Below are 23,740 nucleotides of genomic sequence, written 5' to 3'. Positions count from 1 at the left end.
GGGTCTGGGTGCTGTGGGAAGGGTCTGGGTGCTGTGGGAAGGGTCTGGGTGCTCTGGAGGGGTCTGGGTGCTGTGGGAAGGGTCTGGGTGCTGTGGGAAGGGTCTGGGTGCTCTGGGAGGGGGTCTCGGTGCACCAGGTGGGTGCTGTGGGAGTGGGGCCGGGGGCCAGCGAGGCCCTGGGGGGGTGGCCCAGCCAGGGGGATTTGGGTGCCCAGCCAGCGGGAAGGCTCAGAGTGCCAGTGGGATTTGGGTGCTGACAGGATCGGGGTGGGTGCTGGTGTGATTTGGGTGCCAGCAGGATTTGAGTGCTGACAGGATCAGGGTGCCGGTGTGATTTGGGTGCCAGCAGGATTTGGGTGCTGGTGTGATTTGGGTGCTGACAAGATCAGGGTGCTGGTGTGATTTGGGTGCCGGTGTGATTTGGGTGCTGACAGGATCGGGGTGGGTGCCGGTGTGATTTGGGTGCCGGTGTGATTTGGGTGCTGACAGGATCAGGGTGCCGGTGTGATTTGGGTGCCAGCAGGATTTGGGTGCCGGTGTGATTTGGGTGCTGACAGGATCAGGGTGCCGGTGTGATTTGGGTGCTGGTGTGATTTGGGTGCTGACAGGATCAGGGTGCTGAGATGATCAGGGTGCTGGTGTGATTTGGGTGCCGGTGTGATTTGGGTGCCAGCAGGATCAGGGTGCTGGTGTGATTTGGGTGCTGGTGTGATTTGGGTGCCGGTGTGACTTGCCCACCAGCGGGATGGGGGTGCCGGCACTGCCCCGGTGCCATACCCACCCCAATCCCCCCTTCTCCCTCCCGCAGGTGCCCCATGAAGCCCGTGCCGATCCCCCGCCTGCTGCTGCTGCCGCTGGTGGCGGCGCTGGCACTGCTGGCACTGCGGGAGCAGCAGCAGCAGCGCCCGCCCGCCCGGCCCGGCCTGGTGACCCCCAGCCCGACCCCCCGGCCCCCGGCCAGCAACGACACGGCCCCCACTCGGCACCCGCTGCAGCCGCCGTACCCGCACCCCTACCGCTTCCTGCTCAACCACCCCGACAAGTGCCGGGCGCGGGCGCCGTTCCTGGTGCTGCTGGTGGCCTCGGCGCCGGCGGACGTGGCCGCCCGCGACGCCGTGCGCCGCACGTGGGGCAACGAGAGCTCCGTGCCGGGCGCGTCGGTGCTGCGGCTCTTCCTGCTGGGCGCCCACCCCGTGTTCGACGCCGCGCTGCGCCCGGTGCTGCGCGAGGAGGACGAGCTGCACGGCGACCTCCTGCAGCAGGACTTCCTGGACACCTACAACAACCTGACGCTGAAGACGCTCATGGGGCTGGAGTGGGTGAGCCGCTTCTGCCCCAACGCCACCTACGTGATGAAGGCCGACACCGACGTCTTCCTCAACCTGGAGTTCCTGGTGCGGCGGCTGCTGCTGCCGCCCAAGCGCAACTTGGTGACGGGCTACGTGTACCGCAACACCGGCCCGCTGCGCAGCCCCGCCTACAAGTGGTTCGTGCCGCGCGAGGTGTACCCCAACGACACGTACCCGCCCTACTGCGGCGGGCCCGGCTACGTGCTCTCGGGGGACGTGGCGCTGCGGGTCTTCGCCGCGGCGCAGACGGTGCCGCCCATCAACATGGAGGACGCCTTCGTGGGGCTGTGCCTGCACGCGCTGGGGCTGCGCGTCACCGACGGGCCCCCCGGCGCCTTCACCATGTACCACCTGCCCTACGACAAGTGCCGCTTCTCCCGCCTCGTCATGGTGCACCACTACGCGCCGCAGGACCTGCTCCAGGTCTGGCCGCACTTCAGGGACGTCCCCGTGGAGTGTCCGTAGGGATGGGAGCTGCCGGCGGCGCTGGGGAGCGCTGGTGGCGCTGGGAACTGCCGGTGGCACTGGGAACCGCTGGGGTCACTGGGAACTGCCGGTGGCACTGGGAACCACTGGGGTCACCAGGAAACGCTGGTGGCACTGGGAACTGCTGGGGTCACTGGGAACTGCCGGTGGCACTGAGAACTGCTGGGGTCACTGGGAAACGCTGGTGACACTGAGAACTGCTGGGGTCACTGGGAACTGCTGGGGTCACTGGGAACTGCTGGAGTCACTGGGAACTGCTGGAGTCACCGGCTTCCTTTGGTGGCGCTGGGATCCACCAGTGGCACTGGGAACTGCCGGGGTCACTGGGAACCACCGGTGCCACTGGGAACTGGCTGGAGCCAGCAGTGTCACTGGGAACCACCGGTGTCCCCTTCCACCGACTGTCCCCGGGATCTGCCGGCAGCGCCGGGATCTGCTGGCTGTCACTGGCCATGGACTGTGCCCGGCCCCGGCTCTGGAGCAGCCACTGAACTGTTTTTATGGATTGGTCAGGGCCGGGATCTGTCCCGTTAATTTATAGCCAATGTTTGTAATAAAAGGGCTGGAAGCACCCGGAGCCTCGTCCGTTCCTGGATCTGGGCTGGGAAGGGTTCCAGGCAGCATTCCCAGTGTTTGCCAGGACGGGCCTCGTTCCAGGCGGCATTCCCAGTGTTTGCCACGACGTGCCTTGTCCCAGGCAGCATTCCTGGTGTTTTCCAGGACGAGCCTTGTCCCAGGCAGCATTCCTGGTGTTTGCCACGACGTGCCTTGTCCCAGGCAGCATTCCTGGTGTTTGCCAGGATGTGCCTTGTCCCAGGCAGCATTCCTGGTGTTTTCCAGGACGAGCCTTGTCCCAGGCAGCATTCCTGGTGTTTGCCACGATGTGCCTTGTCCCAGGCAGCATTCCTGGTGTTTTCCAGGACGTGCCCCGTTCCAGGAGGCGTTCCTGGTGTTGGCACTGGAGCCGGAGGCAAGGCAGGGACACACAGGCGAGGACTGGAACGGCCCCTGTTTGGCCCCAGGGATTTTTAGGAGATGAATCCTCTGAATTTGCGGGGGGGGGGTTAGGAGAATCCTCTGAATTTTGGTTTTTATAGAGAAGATCATCCTGAATTCAGGGGTTTTTTTAAGGGACAAATCCTCTGGATTTGAGGGTTTTTAAGAGACGAATCCTCTGAATTTGGAGGTTTTTTAAGAGAATCCTCTGAATTTTGGTTTTTTTAGACATCATCCTGAATTCAGGGGTTTTTAAGGACAAATCCTCTGAATTTGAGGGTTTTTAAGAGACAAATCCTCTGAATTTGGGGTTTTCTTAAGAGAATCCTCTGAATTTTGGTTTTTAGAGATCATCCTGAATTCAGGGGTTTTTAAGGACAAATCCTCTGAATTTGAGGGGTTTTAAGAGAAAAATCCTCTGAATTTGGGGGTTTTATGAGACAAATACCCCGAATTTGGGGTTTTTTTTAAGAGAATCCTCTGACTCGGGGGGTTTGGAGGCACAGAACCACGCGCTGGGAGCCCAAACCATCCCGGATTTCGGGTTGATTCGTCTCCACTCCCCCCCCCCCCACTCCCCACGACCCTTCACCAAGAAACTGAAACCACCAGAGGCGGGAAAATACCGAAAAAAGCTCCTTTTTAACGCACTTCACAAAAGCAGAACAAGGAGGGCCCGGCCGGGGCCGCGCGGGAAAGAGGCTCCGGAATCGGATCGACCGGCCCCCTCCCCCCCGCACTCCCTCCCCCCAAAGAAATAAAAATAATAATAATAATCCTATTCAGACCAAGTCGTCGTGGCAACTACGACCCATTAAATACGGAGGCCCAGGGACGGCGGGCGCGGGGCGGCCGCCGGTGACGGGTCACACAGAGCGGGAGGGGACGGGGCAGGGGGGTCCCGGGGTGGGGTGGGGGCAACTGGGACCGTCCCGGGGGTCTGGGGCTGTGGGGACACGGGGAGGGGGGGGTTTATCTGTACTGGTAACTCATGCTGTGCTCGTTTCTGCCGTAGCCGCCCTGTGACGCCTGGTAGGAGCTGGGGGGGCCGCTGTAGTTCTGGGAGCCGGGGGAGTTGTAGTTGGACTGGGAGGAGTATCCGCCTGCGGAGAGGGAGAGCGGGACGGGGAGGAGAGAAGGGGGGTGGTTACGGTCACGGCACCGCGCGGAATTCCCGCAGCGCTCCCGTTGGGATGGGAGCCCGCCGGGACGGGAGCTGGCCAAGGCCACGGAGCCCCCCGGGGAGGGGAGGGGGTGTCAATACTGACCTTGCTTACCTTGGTACGAGGAGCCCCCGCCCCCCGAGCCCCCGTAGCCCCCGTGGGAGCCCGAGTTGTAGGAGCCGCCGCCCGAGTAGTTGTTGCCGCCGCGGCCGCTGTTGCCGCTGTAACCTGGGGAGGGGGCGGGAGAGGGGGCACGGTGAGCACGGGCAGGGACCCCCCAGCCCTGCTGCCGACCACACCCAACTGCTCTGACCAACCCAAGGGCATTTTAAACCCCCCCCAGATCCGAAAATTCCGTGAGGATTTGGGTGTGAAGGGACCTTCACCCACTGTCTGCCCGGGCAGGGACCTCTTCCCCCAGCCCAGGGTGATCCAAGACCCGGATGATGCCCTGGGAACGCGCCCAGGGCCTGGGCAGCCACCCCCTCTGCCCCTTCTCCATCCATCCATCCATCCATCCATCCACCCATCCATCCATCCACCCACCCATCCATCCATCCATCCACCCATCCATCCATCCACCCACCCATCCATCCATCCATCCACGCATCCATCCATCCATCCATCCATCTACCCATCCATCCATCCACCATCCATCCATCCACCATCCATCCATCCACCATCCATCCATCCACCTACCCACCCACCCACTCATCCATCCATCCATCCACCATCCATCCATCCATCCATCCATCCATCCATCCACCCATCCATCCATTCATCCATCCACCCATCCATCCACCATCTACCCATCATCCACCCACCATCCACCCATCCATCCATCCACTCACCCACCCACCCACCCACTCATCCATCCACCACCCATCCACCCATCCCTCCATCCCTCCCTCCCTCCCTCCCTCCCTCCCTCCCCGCACCCCCGGGCCGCACTCACTGTATTTGCTCTCATAGTTGTAGTCAGAGCCGCCGCTGGGCGAGTTGTAGGAGTTGGAGTAGGAGTAGCCGCCGCCGCCCTGGCCGTGGCCGTAGCCCTTCTGCTTGCCCTGCCCGGGGCCGTAGCCGCCGTACTGGCCCTGCCCGTAGGGCTGCTGGCCCTGGTGGGCCGAGTACCCGGAGCCGTAGGAGGCCTTCTGGCCCCCGCCGTGCTGCTGCTTCTTGCCGCCGTGCTTGGGCGGCGCCGGCGCCGTGTACCCGTCGCCGGACTGGTAATAGGAGCCGTAGCCCGAGGAGCCGCCGCCACCGCCGCCCCCCGAGTTGGAGTGGCCACCGTTGCTGTAGAACTGGCCTGGACAGAGAGAGGAGTGTCAGAGGCTGGAGCATCGATCCCGATCCCACTGCCGATCCCGATCCCAATCCCACTGGTGCTCTCGATCCCGATCCCACTGCCGATCCCGATCCCAATCCCACTGGTGCTCTCGATCCTGATCCCACTGCCACTCCCAATCCCAATCCCACTGGCGCTCTCGATCCCAATCCCACTGCCACTCCCAATCCCAATCCCACTGCTGCTCCCAGTGAGGGGCGGGATGAGGTCCCGGTGCTGCCAGTGCCACATCCATCGGCCTCACACCAGGGTCTGGCCCCCCCAGACCCTCCAGAGAGACCCCCCCAAGATCCCCGTGACTCCAGCAGGACCCCCATGATTCCAGAGGGATTCCCATGATTCCAGCAGGACCCCCATGATTCCAGAGGGACCCTTGTGACTTTGGCAGGACCCCCACGATTCCAGCAGGACCCCTGTGACTCCAGTGGGACCTCATGACTCCAAGGGGACCCCCGTGACTCTGGTAGGACCCCCGTGATTCCAGCAGGACCCCCATGATTCCAGAGGGACCCTTGTGACTTCGGCAGGACCCCCACGATTCCAGCAGGACCCCTGTGACTCCAGTGGGACCTCACAACTCCAAGGGGACCCCCGTGACTCTGGCAGGACTCCCGTGATTCCAGCAGGACCCCCATGATTCCAGAGGGACCCTTGTGACTTCGGCAGGACCCCTGTGATTCCAGCAGGACCCCTGTGACTCCAGTGGGACCCCCATGATTCCAGTGGGACCCTCATGACTCTGGCAGGACCCCCACGATTCCAGCAGGACCCCCGTGACTCCAGCGGGATTCCCATGATTCCAGAGGGACCCTTGTGACTTCGGCAGGACCCCTGTGATTCCAGCAGGACCCCCACAATTCCAGCGGGATTCCCATGATTCCAGAGGGACCCTTGTGACTTTGGCAGGACCCCTGTGATTCCAGCAGGACTCCCATGATTCCAGCAGGACCCCCACAATTCCAGCAGGATTCCCATGATTCCAGAGGGACCCTTGTGACTTCGGCAGGACCCCTGTGATTCCAGCAGGACCCCCTCGATTCCAGCAGGACCCCTGTGATTCCAGCGGTATTCCCATGATTCCAGTGGGACCCCCGTGATTCCAGCAGGACCCCCATGATTCCAGCAGGATTCCCATGATTCCAGCAGTATTCCCATGATTCCAGCGGGATTCCCATGAAACAAAGACTCCGTGGCTCCACAGTTTATCTTCTGGGAATTGTGGTGATTCCATCCGGGATCTGAGTGAATCCGGGGTTAATTCCACATGTGGAGGGTTCCACAGCCAAGCTCCGGAAGTGATTCCTTCCCTGCCCAATTCCCAAAGTTTGGGGAGTTCTCGTTCCACAGAAAACTGGGCACGTCCCAAACTAAACTTCCTTTGGAGGAACAAAAGCCACCAGAACCCAACTGACGCCCCAGATCCGGAGAGACGGGGGAGATTGGGTCGAAAAGGAGCCAAAGAGTGAAATCCCGCGGGCTTCGCTCCCGGAATTCCGCGTGAAACGTCCGGGGTGACCCACGGCGGATCCCGGCTCCGCCCCCACATTCCATGGCTGGGTTGCCCCTGGAGGCACCTGGATTTCAGTGGGATCCGTTATTTCGGGCTCGTTTCCTCGATTCCCCTCCACGTCCCCTTTTCCACGGCGGGTTTTTATTCCTCTTCCGCAGCAAATCCCGATTTCCTCGCGCGGACACGAGGCTCTGGAACGGCGTCGCCTCCGGGGCTGGAGCCGGACGGGAGCAGAGTCCCCCGGGGCCATTCCCAGGGGGAAAACGCCCGGATTTGGATCCAGCAGGAGCACTGGGGACTCGGGAGCGAGGGGGGGGGTGACTCCCGCCGCACAGCTGGAAGTTGAGCTCTCCCACATCAACGTTCCTGGATTTTCCCCTTCTATCCCAACACTCCTCACAACAACCACTTACTGTAGCCGGCGGTGGCGGAATTCCCTCCGTAGCCGTAGCTCCCGTACCCGGCCCCTGCAGCGGCAGAAAACGTGGGAATGAATAAAACTGGGATTGGGAGGAGCCAGTGGGGGGGGTCATTCCCAAATGGGGGGGTTTTGGGGGGAATTCGGGCCCATCCAGGTGCTGTGGACACAATGCCAAAGGGGGGGATCAATCCCTCTATTTTAGGGGGCTCTGGCCCATCCAGATGCTGTGGATACAATGCCAGAGGGGGGATCATTCCCATTTGGGGTGTTCTGGTCCCTCCAGGTGCTGGGAACACAGTTCCAGAGGGGGGATCATTCCCATATGGGGTGTTCTGGCACATCCAGGTGCTGGGAACACAGTTCCAGAGGGGGATCATTCCCATCTGGGATGTCCTGGCCCCTCCAAGTGCTCTGGACACAGTTCCAGAGGGGGATCACTCCCATTTGGGATGTTCTGGCCCCTCCAGGTGCTGGGAACACAGTTCCAGAGGGGGATCATTCCCATTTGGGATGTTCTGGTCCCTCCAGGTGCTCTGGACACAGTTCCAGAGGGGGATCATTCCCATCTGGGATGTTCTGGTCCCTCCAGGTGCTCTGGACACAGTTCCAGAGGGGGATCATTCCCATTTGGGATGTTCTGGCCCCTCCAGGTGCTGCAGACAGGATGCCAGAGGGGGGATCACTCCCTGGGGGGGTGTGGCCCTCACCTGTGTTCATGTAGCCGCCGTGGTTGCCGCCGAAGCCGCCCCGGCCTCTCCCGCGGCCCCGGATGTTTCCGCCCCGGCCGCGGCCGCGCATGTTGGGGGGCGGGGGGGCCTCGTTGTGCATGGGGCCCCCCATGCCGAACCCCGGGTTGTGCTGCTGAGGGCACAGAGAGACACAGAGAGGAGGGAGGCGTCACCCAGAGCCTCCCAAAACACCTCCCCCGAGGCGGCTCCGGGATGGCACCGCCTCGGGAAACCGGAGGGGAACAGCCGGAGCCGCGGGGGTGGGACTGGGAACTGGGGAGCCCCCGAACCCGGAGGCTGTTTGCCACAAAACCTGAGGGGGTTTGGGATTGCAAGCCCCAAGATCCACCTCTCCTCCACCTGTCTGTGCCCCACTCCCAACCTCAGGAAGGGATCAGACCCCGGAGCCGCCGACCCCCCGAGCTGCGCCCCAGAGCCACGGAAGTGGGGATTTACTCACTTTGACTGGGAATTTGGGGCCCCCCCTGGCTGGCACGGGGGCTCTTTTCTTCTTGTTCTGCTCGATGGCCACGGGAGCATCCGGGAACAGCTTCTCCAGCGCGGCCAGCGCCGCGTAGGCCTTGGCCACCTTCTTGTTCGAGCCGGCGCCTTGGAACTTCTGCCCGTCCACCTCCACCTTGGGAAGGGAGGAAGCCGCCCGTGTCAGCGGGAAAGGGCACCAAAAGATGGGGCCACTTGGGAAAATGAAGCATTTCTATGGTGCCTACGGGCAATCCCAGAGCTGGGAGCGCTCCGGGTGAGGCTGGATGAGGCTGGATGAGCTTTGAAGGGTCTTTTCCAACCCGAACCACTTGGGTTTGAAGGTTTAAACTCCTGGGAAAGGGGATGAGGCGGCTTCCCAAGCTCTTTTCCCGCCCATCCCGCCCTGGATGGGATGATCCGAGCTCCTGGGAAGGGGATGGAGCCCAGGTGCCCCCTCCTCACCTCCATGACGAAGCGCTTGTCGTGGCTGCCGCCCGTCTCCGAGATCAGCTCGTACTTCAGCCCGCGCCGCTTCTCGTTCAGCTCCATCACGGGGTTCTTCCCGTGCTTTGTCAGGATTGGTCCCTGCTGCTTCACGTTCTGCAAGGGGAGAAGGGTGGCTGAAACCCCAGAAAAAACCCCCAGCGGGCCCGGAGCTGCTTCTCCCGACACATCCTTTGGGAAGCGACGCCACGAAGCCACGTCTGCCTCGGGTTTTACCGCGACCCGGAGAACCAACGGTCACCCCCAGGCCGTGTCCCCCGCCCCCCAAGGCTGTGTCCACACCCTGAGGCCGTGTCCTCCCCGCTGTGCTCACCTCGGGGGTCTGATCTGCCGTGGGCGAGGCCGCCGTGGGCGTCGACACCGTTTCAACGACGGGCGGAGGAGCCACGACCACCGGTTTCTGCTCCGTCTCCTCCGCCGACTCATCGCCCTTCCCGGAGTCTTTGCCTTCCACTCCGGTGGGTAACCCCATGTCTTGCAACACCTGGAGAGGCGGAGAAGGGTCAGGGGCCTTGCTCAGCTCCAGGGGCTCCTGCCTGCCCCACCCACCAGACCCCGGTGCTCGGCATTCCCAAATCCCGTGGGCGCTCCCCGAATCCCATGGGCGCTCCCCAAATCCCACGGGCGCTCCCCGAATCCCACGGGCGCTCCCCAAATCCCACGGGCACACCTCTCCGTGCCCCCATTTCCAGTCCCACACCTGCCTGTGCCCCCATTTACACCCCCCCCCACCCCAGCGCCCACCGGGGCCGAGCTGCTCCCGCCCCATCCCGGGGCTTTCCCAGGGTTTTTCCTGCCCCCCTCTCACCTTGACGGCCACGTGCAGCTTCGCCGTCTTCTTGGAGGGCCCTGAGGCCTCGAAGGTGCTGCCGTCGATCTCCACGGACATGGTGAAGATGGGGGCGTGCACAGGGCCGGTCTGGGACACCAGCTTGTACTGCAGCCCTGGCTTGAGCTGGTTCAGCTTCATCAGGGCGTTCATGGCCTGCGGCGGCTCCAGCTTCTCCTCTGGGGGAAGAACCCACACGGCGCTTGGCGGGCGCTCGTCTGCCCGAGAGGACGCAAAAGTCATCCCCGACCGGCATTTCCCGGCTTTGGACCGGTTGCAATTGGGGATGTTTTATCTCAGAGCAGCCCTGATGGGCCTTTGCCACTCCCAGACCAGTCTTTTCCCATGCCAGACTAGTTCCTGTCAATCTTTCCCAACTTAGAGCAGTTCCCATTTGGTCTGTTCCCATTCCAGACCAGTTCCCATCGGTCTGTTCCCATTCCAGACCAGTTCTTATTGGTCTTTTCCCATTCCAGACCCGTTCTTATTGGTCTGTTCCCATTCCAGACCAGTTCTTATTGGTCTGTTCCCATTCCAGACCAGTTCTGATGGGTCTGCTCCCATTCCAGACCAGTTCCCATTGGTCTGTTCCCATTCCAGACCAGTTCTTATTGGTCTGTTCCCATTCCAGACCAATTCCTATTGGTCTTTTCCAATTCAGACCAGTTCCAATCACTCTTTCCCCATTCCAGAGCAGTTCCCATTGGTCTTTTCCAATTCCAGACCAGTCCTGACCCGTATTTTCCCACTTCAGACCAGCCCTGATCAGTATTTCCTGATCCCAGACCCGTTCCCGGTGGTATTTTCCAATTCCAGACAATTTCTGATCTCCTCCTTGGTCTCAGTTTTACCCAGCACAAACCTCCCAGTTTCAAGTTCTTTTATCAATCCCCTCACCCCTATTTAGAGCCCTGAAATGCCCAAGATCCTGCACCCCTGAGCCCACCTGCCTGTGCCCCCATTCCCCTCTATCTGTGCCCCCATTCCCCCCTGTCTGTGCCCCCATTCCCCCTGTGCCCCCATTCCCCCTGTGCCCCCATTCCCACCTGTCTGTGCCCCCATTCCCCCTGTCTGTGCCCCCATTCCCTGTGCCCCCATTCCCTGTGCCCCCATTCCCCTCTATCTGTGCCCCCATTCCCCTCTATCTGTGCCCCCATTCCCCTCTATCTGTGCCCCCATTCCCCTCTAGCTGTGCCCCCATTCCCCTCTAGCTGTGCCCCCATTCCCCTCGTCTGTGTCCCCATTCCCCCTGTCTGTGCCCCCATTCCCCTCTATCTGTGCCCCCATTCCCACCTGTCCGTGCCCCCATTCCCCTCTGTCTGTGCCCCCATTTCCCTGTGCCCTCATTCCCCTCTCTGCGCCCCCATTCCCATCTGTCTGTGCCCCCATTCCCACCCATCCATGCCCCCATTCGCATCCATCCAGGCCCCCATTCCCCCCTGTCTGTGCCATTCCCTCTGTCTGTGCCCCTATTCCCTGTGCCCCCATTCCCTGTGCCCCCATTCCCACTCATCCATGCCCCCATTCCCCCCCATCCATGCCCCCACTCCCACCCCTCTGTACCTACCTCTCGTTAACTCAATACCTTTTTTCTGAATCTTCTTCTTCTTCTTGCTGGGGGATTTCTCCTCCCCGTCCTCCTCCATCGGCCTCTTCATGGGGGTCACGGCGTAGGTGGTGCTGGGCGGGATCTGGACTGTGGGGGACCAGCACAAGCAGCCCCTCAACTCTCTGCTTCCCACCCCGAGCCGGGAGGGAGGTCGGGGGCCGCTCCCTCCCCTCCCAGTACGTACCAGTATAATCGACCGGGTTCTCGTTCTTTGGCTTCTTGGGCATTTTGGAGGGCAGGGGGTCCATGCCCAGGACCTTGTGGAGCTGGCCGAAGGCGGCGAGCCGCAGCGCGTGCTGGGGAGAGGAGGGGGTGTCAGCCGGGGGGCCGCGGGGGACCCGCTGCCCGCAGCCCCCGCCCGCCCTCACACCGATCCTCAGCCCTTCGCGGGACACTCTGGATTCACCGTTTGCTGGGGGTTTAACCCAAAAATGGGGGCCGGGGGCAGGAGGGGGGGGGCAAGTCACTCCTCAACACCTGATTCTTTGCTCTGGTTCAGGCCAAGCTCCGCGCCCCGTGGGGCCCGTGCGGGCGGCCCGGGCTCGGTCACCAGCGGCCGCAGGGCACTAAGTCTACGTTGGCCAACGGGGCCGGGAGCGGCGGGCGAGCCGGGGAATTCCGCAAGGTCTGGAGGTCACACTATACCTGAGCACTCTGTGTGATATCTTCCCTTTGTTGTCTGTCTAGATGCCCAATAGCATCAGTGGCTTCTTTTTCACAAGGGTCATAAATACCAGAACCATCTGAAGGCAGGAAACAAGGAAGATATGCAGAGAATTATCCCGGGTCTCTCTAAAGCAACTAAACTAAAGTCCCTGGGGCGGCAACGACGCTCCGAGAGCGCGGACCGGCCGCGATCCGGCGCTCGCCCGGCACTCCGGGACTGCCCGGGCTCGTTTCCACGGACACTCTGCGGGAAGCTGCTCCCGACCTCTCCGGGAGCCGAGCGGTCCCTCCCTCTCTCTACGGGGCTGAGGTGGCTCTGAGCCGGCGTCCCGAGGGCGGGGGACGGTTCCCGGCGTGGCCGGAGCCGGGCCGGACCACGAGGGGCTGCCCGGTCACCGCGTCGCCCCCCGCGCTCCTCCCGGCGCCGCTTCCCGGCGGGAAGGGCGGGTTGGGGCGGCTCACCTGGCATGACGATGCCCGAGGCCAGGCACTCCAGCACCCGGCGCAGCGCCTCGCCCGCGCCCATGGGCCGGTTCGCCGTCCCGATGGACTTCTCACACAGCAGCTCCAGAGGCTGCAAGGCAAGGACGGACGTGAGGGAGGGCACGGGGAGCCCGGGGGAGGGACCTGGAGAGGGATCCTGGGAGAGGGACCTGGGAGAGGGACTCCAGGGGAGGGATCCTGGGAGAGGGACCTGGGAGAAGGATCCTGGGAGAGGGACCTGGAGAGGGACCCTGGAGAGGGACTCCGGGGGAGGAATCCCGGATAGGGATCCTGGGAGAGGGACCTGGAGAGGGATCCCAGAGAGGGATCCTGGAGAGGGACTCCAGGAGAGGGATCCTGGGAGAGGGACCCCGGGAGAGGGACCCGGAGAGGGACCTGGACAGGGATCCTGGGAGAGGGACCTGGAGAGGGATCCCAGAGAGGGATCCTGGGAGAGGGACCTGGAGAGGGATCCCAGAGAGGGATCCTGGAGAGGGACTCCAGGGGAGGGATCCTGAGAGAGGGACCTGGACAGGGATCCTGGGAGAGGGACCTGGAGAGGGATCTCAGAGAGGGATCCTGGGAGAGGGATCTGGAGAGGGATCCAAGAGAGGGATCCTGGAGAGGGACACCAGGGGAGGGATCCCAGAGAGGGATCCTGGGAGAGGGACCTAGAGAGGGATCCTGGGAGAGGGACCTGGAGAGGGACTCCAGGGGAGGGATCCCAGAGAGGGATCCTGGGAGAGGGACCCCGGAGAAGGATCCTGGAGAGGGACCTCAGGAGAGGGACCCCTGAGAGGGATCCTGGGAGTGGAATCCTGGGAGAGGGATCTCGGAGGGGGATCCTGGCAGAGGGATCCCGGAGGGGGATCCTGGGTGAGGAATCCCAGAGAGGGACCCTGGAGAGGGATCCTGGGTGAGGAATTCGGGGAGAGGGATCCCAGAGAGGGATCCTGGGAGAGGAATCCCAGGAGAGGGACCCTGGAGAGGGATCCTGGGTGAGGGACTCAGAGAGGGATCCTGAATGAGAAAACCTGGGAGAGGGACCCCAGAGAGGGATCCTGGGTGAGGAATCTGGGGAGAGGGATCCCAGAGAGGGATCCTGGGAGAGGGACCTCAGAGAGGGACCCTGGGAGAGGGACCTCAGAGAGGGATCCTGGATGAGGAAACCTGGGAATGGGACCCCAGAGAGGGATCTTGGGAGAGGAATCCCAGGAGAGGGACCCCAGAGAGGGATCCAGGGAGAGGAATCCCAGGAGAGGGACCCCAGAGAGGGATCCTGCGAGAGGGACCCCTGAGAGGGATCCTGGGTGAGGAATCCTAGAGAGGGATCTTGGGAGAGAAATCCCAGGAGAGGGACCTTAGAGAGGAATCCTGGGAGAGGAATCCGAGAGAGGGACCTCAGAGAGGGACCCTGAGAGAGGAATCCCAGATAGGGATCCTGGGAGAGGGACCTTAGAGAGGAATCCTGGGAGAGGAATCCGAGAGAGGGACCCCAGACAGGGATCCTGAGAGAGGGACCCCCAAAAGGGCTCCTGGGAGAGGGATCCTGGGTGAGGGACCCCAGAGAGGGATCCAGGGAGAGGAATCCTGGGAGAGGGACCATGGGAAAAGGACCCCAGGAAAGGGACTCCAGGCAAGGGCCCCAGCAGGGAGCAGCTTCCAGTTCCCAGAGAAGGAGAAGAGTCAGGCTGTGGAAATCGGGAATTGGTCAACACAGTTTGATAACAACGTGATTAGATAATTAATATAACGAGCTGATGACACCAGGCTGTTTGATAACTGATAAAACAACGGGTCAATGTGATTTGATAACTGACAGAACAAATTGCTGATGTGATCTGAGAACGGCCTGGTTTGATAACTGATAAAATTACCTTATAATTGATAAAACTATCTGATAACGTGACTTGGTAACGGACAGAAATATTTTATAATAATGCCATTAAAATGATTGATGCTTACTGATAAAACTATTTGATAACGTGACTTGGAAACTTATGGAAATTATTTTACAACAGCGTGATTTGATAACTGATATCTGATAACTGATAAAGCCATTTGCCAACGATAATGGTGGGCTTTGATAATTGATAAAACAATTTGCTACTAACGAGATTTTACAGCTGATAAAACCCCCACCAACGTGATGTGATAAATGATAAAATGTTTTGGTAATAACGTGGGTTAATAACTGATAAAGCAGTTTGATAATAACAGGAATGAGTAATTGATAAAGCAATTGGATAATGATGTGAGTGGGTAATTAATAAAACAATTTGATACCAACCTGAGTGAATAACTGCTAAAGCAAGTAATGTGAGTGACCATTGATAAGGGAATTAACAATGTGGTGGGTCATTGATAAGGGAATTAAAAATGCAATGGGTCATTGATGAGGCAACTAAAAATGCAATAAGTCATTGATAAGGCAATCAAAAACATGATGGGTCATTGACAAGGCCAGTCAGTAACAATGTTGTGGGTCATTGATAAGGCAATTAAAAATGTGAAGGGTAATTGATAAGGCAACTAAAAATGTGAAGGGTAATTGATAAGGCAATTAAAAATGTGAAGGGTAATTGATAAGGCAATTAAAAATGTGATGGGTCATTGATAAGGCCAATAACAATGTGGTGAGTCATTGATAAGGCAATTAAAAATGTGAAGGGTAATTGATAAGGCCAATAACAATGCAGTGGGTCATTGATAAGGTAATTAAGAATGTGAAGTGTCACTGATAACGCAATCAAAAATGCAGTGGGTCATCGATAAGGCCAATAACAATGTGGTGGGTCATTGATAAGGCAATTAAAAATGTGATGGGTCATTGATAAGGCCAATAACAATGCGGTGGGTCATTGATAAGGCAATTAACAATGAGAAGAGTAATTGATAAGCCAATTAACACTGTGCTGGTGGCTGATTGCCACCGCACAACATCCGCTCTGCGCCTTTTAGGGCGGGCACGTCGCTCATCCGCAGAAAACCCCAACTTGGGAAAGGGGACGTGCCTTGGAAACTTGGGAAAGAGGAGAGCTGAACTTCAGCCCTGAGAAATGCTGCCAGCCCCCCCCTCCCACCCCACCCCCCCGGGAACGGGAGAAGGGAGGGAATTACCCATCCTCGGAGCGGGGCCCAGGTGGGGACGCGGGTGCAGAGGTCCCGCAGCACTCGGATCACGATGACGCACGACTTCAGCCCGTTGGCCCTGGCCTGGAAGCGGAACCGAAACCACAGAGGGATTCACCGAGCGCGCCCGCCCGCGCCGCGCCGTCCAGTCCCTCTCGAGGTGCTGCTTTGCCGAGGGTAAAGCCGGAGGAGCTCCGCGCCCGGAGCCGCCGAGGGCACGGCCACACCAAGGGCACGGCCACACCGAGGGCACGGCCACGCCGAGGGCACGGCCACACCGACCTGACTCCTCACACAAAGCAGCAGCTCCGCGGCTGCTCCGTACAACAACAAAAAAAAAAGGTTCCTAAAGTGTCACCGCGGCGCCTCTTTAGCAGCTGTGCCGCCCCACAGCCGCTAAGTCCGGCACCTCCGAGCGGCCGGCGGCCACTCCAACTCCGAAAAGAACACTCAGCCCCTTAAAAGAGTTTACCAATGTTTCTACTTAAAGATAAATATAAGAACAAAATGCAAACCTGGAACCACTTGGCGTGGCGCAGAGACGCCAAGGCAGCAAGGCATTTCTGCCTGTCCAGAACGTCCGGGGAGTCGGTGACTGAGAGCGTTTCTAGTCGTGGATGGAATAAGAAGACAAGGCACGGTTTGACCAAGGGGCTTCTGTCGGGCCGAGGGGGAGGAGGCAGCATCCTAACGGGCAGCTGAGGCTCCCAAAGAATCCTGCCGGGATGCCGGGAGCGGGAGGGAAGGGAAGGGGCTGCGGCGTTGCCGCCGTGCGGCCTCGCCCGGGGCGTGCGGCTGCAGAGATGGGGGGGAAGCTCAATTCCCAGGGATGGATGGGCTGGAATGCGCTCTGGGAAGAGGAGGAGGAGGCAGGAGGAAGAGGAGGAGAAGAAAGAGGAGGAGAAGGTAGGAGGAGGAGGAGCGAGAGGCTCGGTGGAGGGGACAGAGATCCCTGCCGGATGGAGAGGCGGCAGCGAGGCCGGGAGGGGTCACCAGGGGGAATTTAAGGTGCGTGACCCCCGGCTCTGCGCCCGGGAGGGGAGGGGATCCAGGGAACCCTCCGCCCGGAAGGATGGCTGCCCCGGCCCCGGCCCGCGACAGAGAACGTCCTGTTGGTCAAAGGTCCAGCGTCCCTAAAATCGACAAACTAGAAGGCTCGGAGACGAGGTCAGAGATCAACACCAGAGATCAACAATCAAGAGCACAACGAGGGCCCCGGTCTGTGCTGCAGCAAAACTGAGGAAGGGCCTGAAAGTCGCCCGAAGCTGCTGGAGATCAGGGTTTTAGATAAGGCTAGTGCAGAGCGGGGGACCCGCCGGCCCTACGGAGCCCATCGGAATCGGAGCGAGCAACCAGCGGTTGTCTGGAATTGTTGACCCCAAAGGGAATTTGGAGGAGCTAACTTTATCCAAAACTCTGCATCGCTTTCCGGAGAACTGAACCTGAGGTGCTGGAAGAGCCGCGGGAGGGGCCCCGAGCACACCCCGTCGTTCTGCTGCAACACACACCGGGGGAACATCCCGGAACATCCCCGGTTCATGGACATGCAACTCCTCGGACAAGAAGCCTTCGAGAGGGTGGTGGTGTTTTTTGGGGGGTTTTTTTTTTTAAACAAATCTGCTTTCTATTTTCATGTCACTGCACTGACATGGCCGGGGACAAACCACGAGTAATACAACGAGATGATGAATTAGTGAACTGAAGGCCCAAGTGGAACCAAAACAAAGGATAAAATAATAACGATACTCGGAGAGAAAAAAAAAAAAAAAAAAAAAAAGATAAAAAATAAAAAAATCAAAAGAGTAAAATCCCACGTGAAAGGTGCTCCTCAGCTTCGGAGTGCTCGGCCCGGATAAACCGCAACCGGGGATCGCAATGAGGCTGGCGGAACTAAGGAATTTTTCCCGCTGGAATTTGGCCCAGAGGGAGCCGCCAGGCTCCGGCTGAAGCTGAAGAGCACGCTTTCCCGGTGCTCCGCCGCGCCCTGCCGGGCCCGGGCCGGCCGTACCTCCGGCCAGCTGCTTCTCCAGCTCCTCCCGCACCACGGGCGACGTCAGGTGGATGGTGAGGCTCAGCGGGGGCTCCTTCGTGTTCTTGATGACGATGGCGGCGTCGCCCACCGACTGGATGACCTCGTACTTGTCCTCGGTGATCGCCTGCAACGCCACGGCCCCGCTCAGCTCCCGAGCAGGGAGACTTCCCGCGGCCCTTCCCAGCCAAAGCCCAGCACCTGGAGCACCTTGGAGCAGCCTGGAGCTGCAGGAGGTGTCTCCCCACCCACGGCAGAGGGTTGGAGATCCCTGGACATGTAGGATCTTTAAGGTCCCCTCCAAGCCAAACCATTCCATGATTCCACAGCCCTGGAGCACCTTGGAGCAGCCTGGAGCTGCAGGAGGTGTCTCCCTGCCCACAGCAGAGGGTTGGAGATCCCTGGACATGCAGGACCTTTAAGGTCCCCTCCAAGCCAAACCATTCCATGATTCCATGGCCCTGGAGCAGCCTGGAGCTGCAGGAGGTGTCTCCCCGCCCACGGCAGAGGGTTGGAGATCCCTGGACATGCAGGACCTTTAAGGTCCCCTCCAAGCCAAACCATTCCATGATTCCGTGGCTCTGGAGCACCTCTGCTCCAGGGACAGGCTGTGAGAGATGGGGATGTTCAGCTGGAGAAGGGAAGGCTCCAGGGAGACCTTAGAGCCCCTCCCGGGGGGAGCCTAAAGCTCTTCCTAAAGGGGCTCCAAGAGAGCTGGGAAGGGACTTTGGACAAGGGCCTGGAGGGACAGGATGAGGGGGAATGGCTTCCTACTGCCAGAGGGAGGGGTTAGATGGGACACTGGGAAGGAATTCCTCCCTGTGAGAGTGGTGAGGGGCTGGGATGGGGCTTCCCAGAGAAGCTGTGGCTGCCTCATCCCTGGAAGGGTCAAAGGCCAGGTTGGATGGGGCTTGGAGCAACCCGGGATAGCACAAGGTGTGCTGGGGGAAGGGGCGGGATGGGATGAGCTCCAAGGCCCCTTCCAACCCAAACCTTTCATGATTAATGAGGAGAAGTTCGTTTAACAATCCCAAAGAACCACTGAAAACGACTTTTCCGAGCCGGAAGGCGAGCACCGGAGCGATCCCAAAGGAATTCTGGTGGCCCCACTCACCGCCAGCTGCACCCCCAGGTTGTCGGCGACTTTCTCCAGGAGCTTGGCCGTGGGTTTGTCTTTGCACAGCAGGACCAGCTCCAGGTCCAGGTCCCCCTTGAGCAAGAGGCCTTTGGCCACGAGCCCCACGCGCATCACGCCCCGCAGGGTCCTCGTCAGCTGCTCCGTGGCCTTCTGATCCCTGAAAACACATGGGACACGCTCAAACCCCACGGAATGTGCAGCCAGGCTGGTGCTGCTGCCCCACCCAACCTAAGGGATGGATCCACGGGGATTCACCCGGGATGGATTTACCACACCCGCCTCAAACAGTCGTTAGTTAATTCCCCCCAATCCCGCAACTTTCCCCCCCCCCGATTTTTAGGGATGCCGGCGGCGCCCTTCGCTCCTCACCCTCCTTCCTTGTTCTCCTCCTCGGCCGCCGTCTCCATGGACTCCGACTCCGGCTGCTCCCCGCTGACTTTCTCCTGCTCGTCGATCCAGTCGGAGACGGCTTTGAGCGCTCGCTCCGTGTGGGAAACCATGTTCTGCACGGCCTCCAGCTCCTCCTGCGTGGGGTACACGGCCGAGTGCTTGGCCATCACGTGCCGGTCGTCGTTGACGAAGATCCGCATCGGGCGCTGCCAAGGGATGAGTTCAGGACAACTCAGGGGCGCCCCGGGACACAAAAGCCATCCCACGGGGGGGAATCCCCCCCGTCTCTTACCATTTTTGCTTCCCGACGTCCGTCCGAGCGTTCCAGAGGTGTTTATGTGGACTTTTCCAGCGGGGAGACCGTGGCGGCACCGCGGCGTTCCGGGAGCTGGAAGGGGCAGGGAGCGGGTGAGCCGGGGCTGGGGAGGGGGAACAGCCATTCCGGGGATGCCAACTCCCAGCCCAAAGCCCAGGTTTCTGCTCCCAAGGATTTGTATCCCTAAGAGCCGGAGGGTGCCCCCCGGAATGCTTCCAGAGGGTTCGGCACCCTGCGGGGCACAGACACCACTCCGAGGGTCCAATCCTTTATTCCCTCTTATTCCCAAGAGGTTTTCCCACAAAATGGGATTTTTCCTAAAGCTCCTGCTCCTGTCTCCAAACCAGACAGAACCCCCTGCTGCCCCAGGATGGGTAATTAATTAATGAACCAAAAGAGGGGAGAGTCGGATGTGCCTCTCCTCCCGCTCTTCACACAGGGATCCCAGCACAGATCCCTCTGCCACATCCAAGGGCAGATCCCAGCACGGATCCCTCTGCCTCATCCACAGGCAGATCCCAGCATGGATCCCTCTGTCAGATCCACAGGCAGATCCCAGCATGGATCCCAGCACGGATCCCTCTGCCACATCCAAGGGCAGATCCCAGCACGGATCCCTCTGTCAGATCCACAGGCAGATCCCAGCATGGATCCCAGCACAGATCCCTCTGTCAGATCCAGGGGCAGATCCCAGCATGGATCCCTCTGCCACATCCAAGGGCAGATCCCAGCATGGATCCCTCTGCCACATCCACAGGCAGATCCCAGCATGGATCCCTCTGCCACATCCACAGGCAGATCCCAGCACAGATCCCTCTGTCAGATCCAGGGGCAGATCCCAGCACGGATCCCTCTGCCACATCCAGGGGCAGATCCCAGCATGGATCCCTCTGTCAGATCCAGGGGCAGATCCCAGCACGGATCCCTCTGCCACATCCCTGGTTTTGCCCCAAATCCATTTCGCAGCCCCAAAGTCGCCTCGTTGGCTGTTAATTAAGAAACAACCCAAGTCCCGAGGCTGCACCGAGTCTCTCCCCTGAGTTTACCCGGAGCAAGCTCCAGGATAAACTCCGAGCAGCAAATCCGGGTGGGAAGTCAGCGCTAAAAACTCATAAAATTCAGCAGATTCAGCCCAAATGACACCAAATTCCTGCCCGAGGAGCCGCTTTCGGAGGGAACCACCCCCAGCCGGGGCAGCAGAGCCTTTTGTTCCAATTCCAGTGCTTTGTTCCTCGGAGCAGAGGAACGTCTGGATCCTGGGATTGCCCCGGACTCCGCCTCGTGCCGGGATCAGCTCCGGCACCGTTCCCACGTGGCCAGGCTGAGGATCAGCACCTGCCCCATCCAGGGCTGTTAATTGGACCCAATACAGTTAATTAAAGTCCTGATTTCCCCTCACCTGCCCCTGCAACACCCGCCGGCTCCCGGTAACTCCAAGGATTGGGAAGTGCCGTGGAAAAGCCCTGGGAAACGCCGGCCCTCGGCACCTGAGGATGATGAAGATCATCCTCCTCCACCTCCACCAGTTGCTCCACTTCCTTCTACCACCAAACCCCAACAAATCCACCTGGTGACTCCAAATCCCACCTGGAGAGGGGGGATCCCGCCTGTGTTATCCCAGTGCTCCCAACCAAACCCCCTTCCCTTTTCCGGGAGCTTCCCTTGCCCCCAAACCAGACTCCTTGGCCTTTTCCCACTGGAATCTCCCCGGATGGAGGGATGGGCCGCCCAAAGCTGGGGCTCAAAACCAGCAATAGGAAAGAAAAAACCCGGGAAAACTCATTCCCTGGAGCCGCCGCCGCACGGATTCCACGCCAAGGAAACCCCCCCCCCGATCCCAATCCTGCCAGTTCATCCACAGGACGATTCAACAGCGGGATCAGTTGGGATTCAACCGTAATTAAACTGTAATTAACCCCAGCCTGGCACCAGCCGAGCAGGGAGAACTGTTCCCAAGGATCCACACGGCATCTCCCGGCGTTTCCAGCGCCTCCCGCTCCGGGCTGGCCCCAAAGGCCCCACGTCATTGTCCTTAAAACCCCCTCCAGGCCCTGTAGGGAAAGGGCTGGAATTCCAGCCGGCTGTTCCTCCGGTCAGAAACACCCCAACAGCCCGGGAGTCTCCCAGGGGCCCTGGGACGGGCGTTATCCCGTTATCCCCCTTCCGGGAGCTGATGCCGCAGCACCGCTGGAGTCGCATCTCTTCGGGGAAAAGAACCCCGGGATCAGTTAAACCAGGATCCCGATCCTGCCTTGGAGAGATCCAGCAGCAGAAACTCTGGAATTCCACCTGCCTGGAGTTCTGCCTGCCTCGCCCTCCCCCTCCTCTGCTCCCATCCCCAGCTGGAATCCACCAAAGTTCCCGCTTGGACTGAGCTTGGATGGAGCCTCCTGAGTGACCTGACCCTCCAAAATGTGGGTTTGGGAGGATGGAGGAGAGAAAAGGCTGGAATTTCGGCCCTAAATACGGGAAAGTCCGGCACAGGCGAAGCTGTGTTTGGGTTTCAGGGAAGAATTGGTCACTTTTATCCATGTTTTGGTAGCTGCCCGGGACAGAATCCTTGCAGGGGACAATCCAGGGGCCTGGATTCCAGCGGGAATCCCGGAGCGAGGGAGGGGGGACGAGGCCATGGGGAAGGGATTGTTCTGTTCCTAAACCATCCACAAACAGAGCAGCCATGGATAACAGGCTGGAACAGCGGGAATTGTGAGGGAGCAGAGGGAGAGGCTGGGAAGAACCGCGGGGAGGAGAGCGGGATCCTGGTCCTGAGGGGGGAGAGGACCCTCAAAGTCCCTCCAAAGAGGATGATCCGACCCCAATTTCCAACCTCTGATGAGGTGGGCTGCGGGGGGATGATCCCATCTCCTCCGTGACCCTCCCCACACACACACCTCTCACCCCAGGGGTGGCTGAAGGGGTCAGGAAAGGAGCAGCCCCACTCAAAACCCCCCCAGGGACCCCCAGCCCCAACCCCACACGTGTACGGGGCCCCAAAGGAACCTGGGGGGTGAGGAGGGGGAGAGGGGGGATGGAGGGGGTGAGGAGGGAGCATAAGGGGGGATGGAGAGAGCACAGGGGGGGATGGAGAGAGCACAGGAGGGATGGAGAGGGTGAGGAGGGAACACGGGGGGATGCAGGGGGGATGGAGGGGGTGAGGAGGGGGAGCAGGGAGGATGGAGGGGGTGAGGAGGGAGCACAGGGGGGATGGAGAGAGCACAGGGGGGATGGAGGGGGTGAGGAGGGAGCACAGAAGGGATGTAGGGGGTTAGGAGGGAGCACAGGGGGGATGGAGAGAGCACAGGGGGGATGGAGGGGGTGAGGAGGGAGCACGGGGGGGATGCAGGGGGTGAGGAGGGAGCACGGGGGATGGAGAGAGCACGGGGGGATGGAGGGGGTGAGGAGGGAGCACAGGGGGGATGGAGAGACTGAGGAGGGGGCGCAGAGGGGATGCAGGAAGGATGCAGGGGGTGAGGAGGGGGCGCGGGCGGTGGGTGAGGAGGGGGCGCGGAGGGTGAGGAGGGGGCGCGGGGGCCGCCGGGCGCTGCCGCCATTTGCAAACGCGGCGCGAACAAAAGCGGCGGAGGCGGCGGGCAGCGAGGGGGCTCGGGGGGGGAGCCCCGTGAGGCCCCTGCGCTCCCCCCGGCTCGGCGCGCCCCCGCCCCGTCCCTCGGGGCAGCCGCCGAGGGGGGTCCGTGAGGGGGCCCGGCCCGCGCCCCCCGCCCTCCCCTCACTCACCGCCGCCATTTTGTCTGCACACAATGGGCCGGGCGGGAGGGAGGGACACGGCGGGGGCCGGGTCACCGCGTCCCGCCGCCCCCCCCCACCCGCCTCATTCTCCCCCGCACACCCCGGCTCCTCCCGCCCCGGCACCGCCCCCGCCCGGCCCGGACCGGCCCGCCCGGCCCGGCGCCTCTCCCTCCCCAATCCCCGCGCGGCGCGGGCACGGCTCTTACGGGGGCGGTGCTTCGGGGGCGCGGCCCGGCCCGGCCCGGCCGGCGGGGGCCCGGGAGGGGCCGGAGGGGCCGGAGCGGGGCCGGGAGCGGGGCCGGGAGCGGGGCCGGAGCGGGGCCGGAGCGGCGGCGCCGGGACTGCGGCGGGGGCGGGGCCGCCGCCGCTGGGGGGCGCGCGCGCGCCGGGAAGGGGGGCGGGGCCACTGGAGGAGC

The 23,740-nt window shown here is 61.0% G+C and overlaps 2 protein-coding genes and 1 long non-coding RNA gene across 8 annotated transcripts; 2 read left to right on the top strand and 1 right to left on the bottom strand.

The window, feature by feature from the left end:
• Positions 1-815: 815 nt before the first annotated feature.
• Positions 816-1,703, top strand: LOC116781812 (beta-1,3-galactosyltransferase 2-like; the record flags this gene model as incomplete). The annotated part of the gene is made up of 2 exons (XM_032677571.1): positions 816-883; positions 962-1,703. Coding segments are annotated over exons 1-2 (810 nt in total), but the record flags the coding sequence as incomplete, so codon positions are not given.
• Positions 1,704-1,801: 98 nt separating this feature from the next.
• Positions 1,802-17,664, top strand: LOC116781820. The gene is made up of 3 exons (XR_004354988.1): positions 1,802-2,154; positions 2,636-2,638; positions 17,654-17,664. It is a non-coding gene; the product is annotated as an uncharacterized LOC116781820 (long non-coding RNA).
• On the bottom strand, positions 3,455-23,347 carry LOC116781814 (interleukin enhancer-binding factor 3-like). 6 transcript variants are annotated; one of them, XM_032677573.1, is made up of 20 exons: positions 23,313-23,347; positions 19,554-19,649; positions 19,241-19,467; positions 18,848-19,028; positions 17,713-17,860; positions 16,220-16,311; positions 15,693-15,788; positions 12,552-12,663; positions 12,069-12,166; positions 11,608-11,719; positions 11,382-11,510; positions 9,794-9,993; positions 9,299-9,469; positions 8,944-9,081; positions 8,459-8,635; positions 7,978-8,131; positions 7,263-7,316; positions 4,950-5,300; positions 4,100-4,222; positions 3,455-3,934 (listed from the first exon to the last, which is right to left on the bottom strand). In XM_032677573.1, exons 2-20 carry the CDS (start codon positions 19,554-19,556, stop codon positions 3,804-3,806), a joined length of 2,697 nt encoding a protein of 898 aa, XP_032533464.1. In that variant the 5' UTR covers positions 19,557-19,649; positions 23,313-23,347; the 3' UTR covers positions 3,455-3,803. The 6 variants fall into 6 exon arrangements, with proteins under 6 accessions (XP_032533464.1, XP_032533466.1, XP_032533465.1 ...); XM_032677575.1 differs by having other exon boundaries at positions 4,109-4,222; XM_032677574.1 differs by having other exon boundaries at positions 7,978-8,128.
• Positions 23,348-23,740: the final 393 nt, after the last annotated feature.

The sequence above is a fragment of the Chiroxiphia lanceolata genome, unplaced genomic scaffold, assembly GCF_009829145.1.
Source record: "Chiroxiphia lanceolata isolate bChiLan1 unplaced genomic scaffold, bChiLan1.pri scaffold_66_arrow_ctg1, whole genome shotgun sequence".
Taxonomy (NCBI): domain Eukaryota; kingdom Metazoa; phylum Chordata; class Aves; order Passeriformes; family Pipridae; genus Chiroxiphia; species Chiroxiphia lanceolata.
Note: the sequence above shows the minus strand (reverse complement) of the source record. Positions and strands in the feature narration are given on the sequence as shown.